Source organism: Myxine glutinosa, chromosome 8, assembly GCF_964187855.1.
Source record: "Myxine glutinosa chromosome 8, kmMyxGlut1.1, whole genome shotgun sequence".
Lineage (NCBI taxonomy): Eukaryota > Metazoa > Chordata > Myxini > Myxiniformes > Myxinidae > Myxine > Myxine glutinosa.
Window position 1 is genome coordinate 18,404,858 of NC_136268.1, and position 12,989 is coordinate 18,417,846.

Here is a 12,989-nt window from a genome sequence, read left to right on the forward strand (position 1 = left end):
ATCTCAGGCCACCTCGGCTTTGTCTAACCTGTGATATTGTGTACACGCTCTTCCATCTCAGGCCACCTCGGCTTTGTCTAAGCTGTGATATTGTGTACACGCTCTTCCATCTCAGGCCACCTCGGCTTTGTCTAACCTGTGATATTGTGTACACGCTCTTCCATCTCAGGCCACCTCGGCTTTGTCTAACGTGTTATATTGTGTACACACTCTTCCATCTTAGGTCACCTTGGCTTTGTCTAACCTGTGATATTGTGTGCACACTCTTCCATCTCAGGCCACCTTGGCTTTGTCTAACCTGTGATATTGTGTACACGCTCTTCCATCTCAGGCCACCTTGGATTGTCCAACGTGTGATCTTGTGTACACGGTCTTCCATCTTCGGCCACCTTGGCTTTGTCTAACCTGTGATATTGTGTACACGCTCTTCCATCTCAGGCCACCTTGGATTGTCAAACGTGTGATCTTGTGTACACGCTCTTCCATCTTAGGCCACCTTGGCTTTGTCTAACGTGTGATATTGTGTACACGCTCTTCCATCTCAGGCTACCTTGGCTTTGTCTAAGCTGTGATATTGTGTACACACTCTTCCATCTTAGGTCACCTCGGCTTTGTCTAACCTGTGATATTGTGTACACACTCTTCCATCTCAGGCCACCTTGGCTTTGTCTAACCTGCGATATTGTGTACACGCTCTTCCATCTCAGGCCACCTTGGCTTTGTCTAACCTGTGATATTGTGTACACGCTCTTCCATCTTAGGCCACCTTGGATTGTCTAACGTGTGATATTGTGTACACGCTCTTCCATCTCAGGCCACCTTGGCTTTGTCTAACCTGTGATATTGTGTACACGCTCTTCCATCTTAGGCCACCTTGGATTGTCTAACGTGTGATAGTGTACACGCTCTTCCATCTTCGGCCACCTTGGCTTTGTCTAACCTGTGATATTGTGTGCACGCTCTTCCATCTCAGGCCACCTTGGCTTTGTCTAACCTGTGATATTGTGTACACGCTCTTCCATCTCAGGCCACCTTGGATTGTCCAACGTGTGATCTTGTGTACACGGTCTTCCATCTTCGGCCACCTTGGCTTTGTCTAACCTGTGATATTGTGTACACGCTCTTCCATCTCAGGCCACCTTGGATTGTCTAACGTGTGATCTTGTGTACACGCTCTTCCATCTTCGGCCACCTTGGCTTTGTCTAACGTGTGATATTGTGTGCACGCTCTTCCATCTCAGGCTACCTTGGCTTTGTCTAAGCTGTGATATTGTGTACACACTCTTCCATCTTAGGTCACCTCGGCTTTGTCTAACCTGTGATATTGTGTACACACTCTTCCATCTCAGGCCACCTTGGCTTTGTCTAACCTGCGATATTGTGTACACGCTCTTCCATCTCAGGCCACCTTGGCTTTGTCTAACCTGTGATATTGTGTACACGCTCTTCCATCTTAGGCCACCTTGGATTGTCTAACGTGTGATATTGTGTACACGCTCTTCCATCTTCGGCCACCTTGTCTTTGTCTAACCTGTGATATTGTGTACACACTCTTCCATCTCAGGCCACCTTGGCTTTGTCTAACCTGCGGTATTGTGTACACGCTCTTCCATCTCAGGCCACCTTGGCTTTGTCTAACCTGTGATATTGTGTACACGCTCTTCCATTTCAGGCCACCTTGGCTTTGTCTAACCTGCGATATTGTCTACACGCTCTTCCATCGCAGGCCACCTTGGCTTTGTCTAACCTGTGATATTGTGTACACGCTCTTCCATCTTAGGCCACCTTGGATTGTCTAACGTGTGATATTGTGTACACGCTCTTCCATCTTCGGCCACCTTGGCTTTGTCTAATCTGTGATATTGTGTACACACTCTTCCATCTCAGGCCACCTTGGCTTTGTCTAACCTGCGGTATTGTGTACACACTCTTCCATCTTAGGTCACCTTGGCTTTGTCTAACCTGTGATATTGTGTGCACGCTCTTCCATCTCAGGCCACCTCGGCTTTGTCTAACCTGCGGTATTGTGTACACACTCTTCCATCTTAGGTCACCTTGGCTTTGTCTAACCTGTGATATTGTGTGCACGCTCTTCCATCTCAGGCCACCTTGGCTTTGTCTAACCTGCGGTATTGTGTACACACTCTTCCATCTTAGGTCACCTTGGCTTTGTCTAACCTGTGATATTGTGTGCACGCTCTTCCATCTCAGGCCACCTCGGCTTTGTCTAACCTGCGGTATTGTGTACACACTCTTCCATCTTAGGTCACCTTGGCTTTGTCTAACCTGCGATATTGTATTACACGCTCTTCCATGGAGCCTTAACTCACTGCATACAAAACAACTTTAACGCAATCGCAAAGTGAAAATTCTCTATTTCATCATCAGTGCTCTCAACTACCATCAGCAGGTTTGGTTTGATCGGCAAAAGGACGACAGAGATAAGGTCCCTCTTTTTCCGCAGGGTCGTGCCCAGGTAACGCCTCTGCCAGCGCAACCCGAGGGCCCACGCTTTCCGTGCATTCGGTGGGGAAGCAATCTTGGCCGAAGTGTCTGGAAGTTTTGTCTTGAAGGAAATAGCTCGGCTGTACGTCCGTTCTGGCACATTCCGTGGTGCCGCGCATTTACCCTCAGTTCCCATGCACACTGGAGTGCTGGATCCCTGCACATACACTTATATGGGCAAGTGAGCCGAGCACCCCCCCCCCCCCCACGCACATAGCTGGGCAGTTGGTTTACTAAACATTGCTTTCTGTTGTTCTGCCATGGCCGGCGCATATTTATAATACCGTGTTAAAGACAGAGGCAATTCCAAGGACACTTTTAGGACACATTCCCATGGGTTCTTATGTTCCCCAGCCTGATGGACAACCTGTGGATGTGAAAAACCTGAGGGAGCTCATGTAACATTCAGCCTCAAAGTTTTGGAAGAAAAAAGTTACAGTTTACAGAATCAATGAAATTTAAAGTTTTTCTTTCCTTTCGCCACCGAAGGTCGACAGAGCTTTCACCCATGTCTGCTATCTGTCTGTGAGCAGGACACCTCAAATAGGTTATGGGCATTTTAGGACGAAAATGTCGGAAGACTTGGCTGTGTGATAAGAACAAGCTGATTCGATTTCGGTTCAGGTCCAGATGCACATCTGACCTATCGGTGGATACAAAGTGTAAACTGTTCGGCTTGGTGGAGGTATGTGCTCTCTACCTGTGTGCCGTTCTAGTTTCTAGATTGATCTGAAGCTCATAGAGGAGCTTATTTGAACATATCACAGGTAAGACAAGTGTATTCAATGTATTTTCATATGAATCAGAAGAACATTAGGAAACGAAAAATGAATAAACGCAGCACTAGATGTAGGGATATAAATGTTAGAATAAATGTTATTTTATGTTATGTATAACTTTATTTTAACTTTATTTATGTTATATTTTATTTTATTTTATGTTATTATTTTATGTTAATAAATAAATGTTAGCTCTTTCACGAGCCTCGATTCAGTATACAAAAAAAAATATATATATATACAATATATATATATATATATATATATATGTGTTTGTGTGTGTGTATATGTATGTATCTGTATATAGTATATATATGTATATATGTGTTTGTGCATGTGTATATATCTATATATATATATATATATATATATATATATATATATATATATATATATATATATATATATATATATATATATATATATATATATATATATATATATATATATATGTGTTTGTGTGTGTGTATATGTATGTATATGTATATAGTATATATATGTATATATGTGTTTGTGCGTGTGTATATATCTATATATATATGTGTGTTTGTGTGTGTGTATATGTATATATATATATATGTATATAGTATATATATATATGTATATATATGTAAATAGTATGTATATGTATATATATATATGTATATAGTATATATATATATGTATATATATGTAAATAGTATGTATATGTATATATATATATGTATATAGTATATATATATATGTATATATATGTAAATAGTATGTATATGTATATATATATATATATATGCACTAGTATTTGGCTTAAATGTTCAAATGGGGGTTCCAAAGAGGCCAAAGCAAGGTTATGTAATAATGTGTGAGTCCAGGCAGCAAGGAACATCTGCCCCTCTTCCAACCTCTTATCAGACAAAAAATGTTGCCCTTCATTGTTTTCCTGTTTCTGCTGCACTTTGCATTGTAGTATTACAATAACTTTCACACATTACTTCACAAATATATGAAATATTTTTGCAAATGAATCCAGTGGACTTAAACATTCCTTTTCCTACTAGATCTAGGCTCACGGAAGAGTAAGCTTGCATGGGATAAAAAGGCAACAAATTGTCAGTGGGGGGCTCGGGCACAGTTGGGCAAAACAAGCAAGAGAATGAACAAAGAGGATACGATGAGGGGAGGGACCAGAGTAACCTGCAAGTACGAGGGTAGAGTTATTTACGGTAAATTGATTGGGGGGTAGAGAAAATCGCAGGTAGGGATGAGGGGTGACATGAGACGATCTTGCACTGCCAACTCAAAACTCTGGAGGGAAGAGTGGGATTGAACGGCCTCAGGAAAACAGTTTTTCAAACAGGAAAAAAGAGGAACAAACGACTTGGAGGTGTGCAGTAAGCCTCAATTTTGGTGTTTAACCAGAAAGGGGTTACTGGAGGAACGGGAACATCCTGGAAGAGCTGCGGAAGGTTGGAAGGCTGAGAGAACACGTGAAGTAAAGAGCAGGGGATAGGCGGTAATGTTATTCAGACAGCAGAGAAATAGTTTAAACATCAGGTTAGATGGGAAGGAGATAAGGCAGGGAAGTAGATTTGTGTCTAGGTGGAACAGTGACAAATGATGGTAGTTTGGAGGCAGAGGTACGGAGGAAGATACAGGTGGGTGTGAATGATTCTAGGAAAGCGGAGGGTTTGATGGCGGACAGGAAGATATAGAGGAAGTTGAAAGGGAAAGTCCTGAGGTCATGTGTAATCTCGGCACCCGCTGTATGGTCTGGAGACAGCGGCACGAACAGAGCAGCAATGGGAGAGGCTGCAGGTCTGCGAGACCAACTGGGAGGATTGTTGGAATGAAAACAGTGGATAGGAGGAGGATGGACAAACTGAGAGAGGAAATCAGTTTGCAGATCAGCTTGACGAGAAGATCGGTGAAGAGCCGGCTGAGGTGGGCAGGGCACTCTGGTGCGGATAGAGGAAGATAGACTTCCGAAGAGAGTAGATGTGTTTGAAGAGCAAGGCAGGAGAAAAAGTGGGAAACCGTAGTTGCGATGGGAGGATTGTGTGAATAGGGATATCAGTAAGGTGGAGGTGGAAGGAGAGTGGAGAAGCAGAGCCGCAGCTCAGTACCAGTTTTTCTCTCCCCATATAAAGGAAATTCGAGGAAGAACTGTAATGATTTGGAATAACGGAGGATGCCCAGTCTGTGTCTGGATATGGAGGCCAGACTTGCAATATGGTCAGCCCAAGAGAGGTCACGGTTGATAGTGAGGCCTACACAAGTTAAAAAGACTGAACCTCATCCAGTATTGACCATGAAGATAGATGACCCTTTTGGAACAACAGAGTGAAACTGAGATTTTCCAAGATTGAAAGGCATGCTCCATTTGTTAGATCCACATATAATCAATGCCAGATCAGCAAAGGGTGACACAGGTACTGTCTACCTGTCAGTAGGATGGGGGTACTGAATGACACAATGGGAAGTTATCTTAAAAAGGAAGACAGGTCTTACAGAGAGCATCGGAGAGGTTTCTTAGGTAGATGCGGAACAAGACTATGCCCAACACACTGGCATGAGGCAATTGAGTCTCCACTGTGAGAGCAGAAGAGAAGGTTCTGTGTTCATATGTTGATTGCGACTGTGCAAAGCCAGGTGTCATGGTGCTCTTGTATGCTTCGGACAGAGAGCTTGGACGAGCAGAGCACGATGCCAGACATCCAGGGAGATAGTCTTTGAGGCCTCATGTTTGAGAGATGCTCCTCTTCCTTGAAATTTACTGCATTGGTCCATTACTGAGAGAGAAGCAACAGCATGTGCATAGTTTTGTGACCAGGACAGTATCCAAACTGATGGTTTCTTGGAGATTCAGTCGTTTAATAAGAGGAAAGACTTGATATCGGCAGCAATGATGGATTCCATGTCTTTGCATGTAAGGGGAAGTGAGATCACTGGCCTATAGTTGTGACGGTCTGTTTTTGCACCATTCTTGTTTGAATGGGAGTGAAGTTGGCGGACTTCCAGGGCAGTCGGAAGGCAGCCAAATGAAAAGTAAGAGCAGCAGTGCAGGATTTGAAAAAGGTTAACAGCACCGACACTGATGCTATCTTGGCCCATCACTGATCTCTACGTTCTCTGATGTGAAAGACTCTTCGCTGTGTAAAAGAGAAGGTAGTGGGTATGGGGGGGGGGGGGGGGGCGTAAGGTGGAGACAAATTGGTACATGAGGATTGGCACACCTTGAGCTGCGGAATTCTGCTTCGTCCTGAATGGAGTCCGAGATGATGTCGTTAGAGGTGAGCAAGAATATGGAGGGGGACGTACTCCAGAGATGGGTTTGACAAGATGTTCATCCTATTTGAGTCGACGATGGCAGATCACTGTAAGATTGAGTTCAGGTTTATAAAACAATGAGGAAACTGAACATACCTCGTAAATATGTTACCAGTGATACATCCCTGAAACATGCCACGCCATGAAATATTTTACAACATGATGCTGGGCCAATGATCGAGTGCTACAAATATCTGGATATATTTTTTTAAAGCTTCAAGTGGTGTTAACCTTTCAGAAAGTCAAGTGAGAGAGAGAACCAAGGCATCCACAAATTGCATGGAACAATCGATTAAATAATAGCTACTACTACTACTACTACTACTGCTACTACTACTACTACTACTACTACTACTGCTACTACTACTACATCATCATCATCATCATCATCATGTTCAACTGCATCTGATTTGGCCAGCAGTTAGTAATTTGTAAAGGCTTAACTTGACGTTAACTCACCTACTCTTCACTAAAGACATCGTTTGAACCTTAACACCAGCCAATGACCAGTGCTGACAGATTGGTCTTCTGGCAAAACGTCGCTCTGCAAGCCTGGGTTCGACTTTCGACCCAGCTATAAACTACCATCTGGTGTTTTGCATGCAGGGAAATGCACTGGGTGACACTGTGTGATACTGCGTGCCACTGGGTGACACTGGCTGACACTGTGTGACACTGTGTGACACTGTGTGACAACGTGTAACACTGGCTGACACTGGCTGACACTTTGTGACAGTGTGACACTGGCTGACACTGTGCGATACTGTGTGACAATGTGTGATACTGTGTGACACTGTGTGATAATGTGTGACACTGTGACACTGTGTGACAATGTGTGACAATGTGTGACACTGTGTGACACTGTGTGACACTGTGTGACATTGGCTGACACTGTGTGACACTGTGTGACAATGTGTGACACTGTGTGACACTGTGTGACAATGTGTGACACTGTGTGACACTGTGTGACACTGGCTGACACTGTGTGACACTGTGTGACAATGTGTGACACTGGCTGACACTGGCTGACACTGGCTGACAGTGTGACAGTGTGACACTGGCTGACACTGTGTGACACTGTGTGACAATGTGTGACACTGGCTGACACTGTGTTGCAATGTGTTGCAATGTGTAACAATGTGTGACAATGTGTGACACTGGCTGACACTGTGTGACACTGTGTGACAATGGCTGACACTGTGTGACAATGTGTGACACTGTGTGACAATGTGTGACACTGGCTGACACTGTGTGACCCTGGCTGACACTGTGTGGCAATGTGTGACAATGTGTGACACTGGCTGACACTGTGACAATGTGTGACAATATGTGGCACTGGCTGACACTGTGTGACAATGTGTGGCAATGTGTGACACTGTGTGACAATGTGTGACACTGTGTGACACTGTGTGACAATGTGTGACAATGTGTGACACTGTGTGACACTGTGTGACACTGGCTGACACTGTGTGACACTGTGTGACACTGTGTGACAATGTGTGACACTGGCTGACACTGTGTGACAGTGTGACAGTGTGACACTGGCTGACACTGTGTGACACTGTGTGACAATGTGTGACACTGGCTGACACTGGCTGACACTGTGTTGCAATGTGTTGCAATGTGTAACAATGTGTGACAATGTGTGACACTGGCTGACACTGTGTGACACTGTGTGACAATGGCTGACACTGTGTGACAATGTGTGACACTGTGTGACAATGTGTGACACTGGCTGACACTGTGTGACCCTGGCTGACACTGTGTGGCAATGTGTGACAATGTGTGACACTGGCTGACACTGTGACAATGTGTGACAATGTGTGACAATATGTGGCACTGGCTGACACTGTGTGACAATGTGTGGCAATGTGTGGCAATGTGTGACAATGTGTGGCAATGTGTGGCAATGTGTGACGATGTGTGACGATGTGTGACAATGTGTGACAATGTGCGACAATGTGTGGCAATGTGTGATGATGTGTGACAATGTGTGGCAATGTGTGACACTGGCTGACACTGTGTGACCAGGTGTGACACTGTGTGACAATGTGTGACACTGTGTGACAATGTGTGACACTCTGTGACAATGTGTGACAATGTGCAATACTGTGTGACAATGTGTGACAATATGTGACACTGCAACAGTATGACAATGTGCAACACTGTGTGACATTGCCTGACACCGTGTGACACTGTGTGACATTGTGTGACAATGCCTGACACTGCCTGACACTGTGTGACAATGTGTGACAATATGTGACACTGTAACAGTGTGACACTGTGTGACATTGTGTGACAATGCCTGACACTGCCTGACACTGCCTGACACTGCCTGACACTGTGTGACAATGTGTGACATATTGGTGCATCACGCTGCATGCGAAACACCAGATGGCAGTTTATAGCGAGATTTGAACCCAGGCTAGATAACACACAGGTGATTGTGCGTACCTCAAGGTTATCCTGCCAGCCCAAGTGGAGTGTAATATCAGAATGAACAGATGACTGGAGTGGAAGGGCTGAGTGAGTTGGGGGGGGGCAGGGGGTGGGGGAAGGTGGGCAGGTGGCAGGGGGTTCATTAGTAAAAGGGTAAAATAAAATATTGCCGAAAGGATGATTCTCTTGTAATGGATTGATTGAAACAATCATCCTAATCGTATTTCCCATATATCATGAAATTCCTTTGCATGTAAGGAAATTCCTACGGGATTCATGCAAGTCTTTGGCTCTTACTCACACATGGTCAGGCAGGACAGCTCAAAGGTCACGCACTGGTCTGTGAGACGTGTAGCTTGTGCTCGAATCTATGCCCGAGTATAAACACTTCACCTGGTGCTTTTCAGGTATGGAAGCATCACTGAGTATGCTATCCTTTGGTGTGTGTGTGTGTGTGTGTGTGTGTGTGTGTGTGTGTGTGTGTGTGTGTGTGTGTGTGTGTGTGTGTGTGTGTGTGTGTGTGTGTGTGTGACCGAGTGACCGACCGACCTTTCATACACAATACTTTCCTAATGAAAGATAAATTCAGGATTTTTAAAATACTTCCATTAAGGCGTCAGAAAAGAAAGGTGTCCACGGTGCAGACATCGACAAGTGTGGCCTCACATGACCTCCCCACCACCATGGCCACAAACGTCCTTGCATGGACCAGGAAAGCTTGCGGACGCTGCTAAATACATGCACAATGAAAAGCACAATTGAACACTCGCTGGGGCCTGAGGTCACGCGTGAATTCAAGTGTCGGTCATGCAGATTGCACGTGCAGGGCATGGGTCAAGAGGGTCACAGCACAAGAATTGCACAGGCTTAACCACACAGCAAATAGAGAGCTGTCACCGACGTGGTAAAAATGGCACCTCACTGACTGAAGTGCACCATCTGACCAGACATCTGAAGTGCAAGTTAAAACCCTGGGAAGTCAAAAGTAACAACCAAGAACTTTCACAATCGTACAAATCAAAAGGTTCAAGAGAGAAGCAACTTTTATATCAAGTGTATCAAGTATCAAGTATATTAAGGATAGTTGGGATGTGTGCGTGAAGTGGGGAGAGAAGCGAGGTTTGGGAGTGGAAAGGAGTAAAGGATGAAGAGGTAAAAAAGTAAACGGGGTGGGGAATCCATTTATTTATTTTTCATCTGAAAAATCGTCAATTTTCATCCTATTAACTTGAAGACTAAACAGCAATTACATAGTGAATCACTGAATTGGGAAACCGACTACTGTCAAGGTCAAAAGGTCAAAGGTCAACTGAAGGTCAAACTTCTAAAATCATAAATTTTCATCTGAAAAATCATCAGTTTTCATCTGATTAACTTGAAAAGTAAACAGCAATTACATATTGCATCACTGATTTGGGAAACAAACTATATTTAAGTTCAAAAGGTCAGAGGTCAACTCAAGGTCAAACTTCCAAAATCATCCATTTTCATCTGACATATCATCAATTTTCACCCTATTAACTTGAAACGTAAACAGCAATTACAGAGCGAATCACTGAATTGGGAAACCAACTATATTTAAGGTCAATAGGTCAGAGTTCAACTCAAGGTCAGACTTCTAAAATCATCAATTTTCATCTGAAATATCATCAATTTTCATCCGATTAACTTGAAAAGTAAACAGCAATTACATATTGCATCACTGATTTGGGAAAGCGACTATTTTTGAAGTCAAAAGGTCAAAGGTCAACTCAAGGTCAATCTTCTAAAACCATCAATTTTCATCTGAAATATCATCAATTTTCATCCGATTACTGGAAAAGTAAACAGCAATTACATATTGCATCACTGATTTGGGAAAGGAACTATATTTAAGTTCAAACGGTCAGAGGTTAACTCAAGGTCAAACTTCTAAAATCATCAATTTTCATCTGAAATATCGTCAATTTTCATCCGATTAACTTGAAAAGTAAACAGCAATTACATATTGCATCACTGATTTGGGAAAGCAACGATTTTTGAAGTCAAAAGGTTAAAGGTCATCTCAAGGTCAATCATCTAAAATCATCAATTTTCATCTGAAAAAAATCATCAATTTTCATCCAATTAACCTGAAAATTAACGAGCAATTGCATAGTGCCTCACTCAATTAGGAAACCAGCGACTCTAAGGTTAAAAGGTCAACTCGAGATCAAACTTGTAAAATCATTTGAAAATCAATTTTAATGCGATTGCCCCAAGCTTTCATGAAGATCGTCCATTTTAATCTTAACGAAATGGACAATTTAATGTCTCCATGGCATCTTTTTGGGGGGGGGGGGGTGAGGGGGTGGGGGGAGGGAGAGGGGTGGATTTTGCAGGTATCTAGAGCACGACGTCTTTCTTGTTTACTTATTCGTATGCAGCCTATGGCTGCTGGCTGCATCATTTTCTGGGCGGCACAGTCGTGCCACTGATGCAATGCACCCTTACCAGCTAGATGGAGCTCATTTTGCCGACCTCAGAAAGATGACCTGCCTGGAGTTAATTCAATGGCACGACAGGTTCTTGAACTCAAGACCCGAGGATCTTAAGCCAGCAACCTTAACCGCTAAGCCAACACCAGGCTTAGGGTTGGGGAATGAGGGGTGGGGGGAGAGGGCGGAGAAAAGAAAGGAGGGTTTGCGAAGAGAAGAGGCGAGAATAAAAATATTCTGCCATATTTTCGTACGTAATAAATAGATTTCCTTTTATTTAATGGTTTCTTCTGCAGTATCAGAGTCCATTTTAATCTGATGCTTCCAAGCATCAACTCGCACAAGACCAGCATCAGACATGAAAATGTGACTTTTGCAAACTTGCTCGTCCGGGACGACCCACGGTCTACATTGGCAGTTCGATGTGACAACCCATGTCAAGATGCGCCATTCGGGTCTTAATATCACGGATGAGGTCAAAGTTCGTGGTTTCGACTTAAATGCCCGAGTGGTTCGTTTACTACGATCGTATAACAAAGGGAATCAAATAATACACGTGACGTCACCGAAAACACGGCGTTTGAAGGAATGTTGGTGTGAAAGTGGAATGCTAGAGATAACGGTCTAGTGCCCGGTGAGACCCGCGGTGACCCTTACCGGTGTAACGTGTAGGACCCGTTGCGTTTTAGGCGCATCGTGGCCCAGATGGATCGGAGGAGGCGCTTGGAACACACCTTCGGTACCGGTGGGGGCTCGACCGGGAGAACCGGGTCTTCCGACGAGTCGGGCCGCGGGAGGGTCGACGTGCGACGCGGGGTCCGGCGACCTGGCTCCAAACGTCGACTTCCTCGTCTGACCGACGCCTCGCCTCCTTCGCTCCCGGAATTCCCTGCACGGGATCCAGGCAAGGTGCGGGTGACCGGGGGGACTCGGACGGGTCTCGCGGGGACTCCCAGCGGAACGCTCGGGCGCACGCACACACGTGGTCACGGACGGGATGATGTGGCATTCCGCCAGGAGCACGGCTCGGGAAGATAGAGACGGTGGGCTGGATTAGGGCGGGAAAACGAATCTCGAATGGAATGGGAGAAGGGAGGGCCACCCCCCGCCGGTCCCGCCTTTGACTTCCTATCCCTCCTTCGGCCTCCAGCATCTCCACTTCGAGCTGGGGCTCCGACGGGACGACGTACCATGGCTGGCGGCAATATCATGGCAACAGCATTGGAATTTCCTTTGGTGACATTAAATGGCGCTTGTTTACACAAATAGCACCCATTGGCACTTGGCCTTGGATGGTGATGACTGCGGGGTGATGACTGTGAGGTGATGACTGTGAGGTGATGACTGCAGGGTGGTGACTGTGCGGTGATGACTGCGCGGTGGTGACTGTGAGGTGGTGACTGCGAGGTGGTGACTGCGAGGTGGTGACTGCGAGGTGGTGACTGTGAGGTGATGACTGTGGGGTGGTGACTGCGAGGTGGTGACTGTGAGGTGGTGACTGCAG

General features: G+C 44.9%; 1 protein-coding gene across 1 annotated transcript in view; it reads right to left on the reverse strand.

Annotated features, from left to right (window-relative positions):
- LOC137417327 (MOB kinase activator 2) overlaps window positions 1-12,484 on the reverse strand; it is a 100,838-nt gene extending 88,354 nt beyond the window's left edge. The window contains exon 1 of the mRNA XM_068103179.2: window positions 12,143-12,484. Within this exon, the coding sequence (XP_067959280.1) occupies window positions 12,143-12,180 (38 nt within the window). The 5' untranslated portion in view covers window positions 12,181-12,484. The remainder of the gene's footprint in view (window positions 1-12,142) is intronic.
- Between the last annotated feature and the right edge of the window lie 505 nt (window positions 12,485-12,989).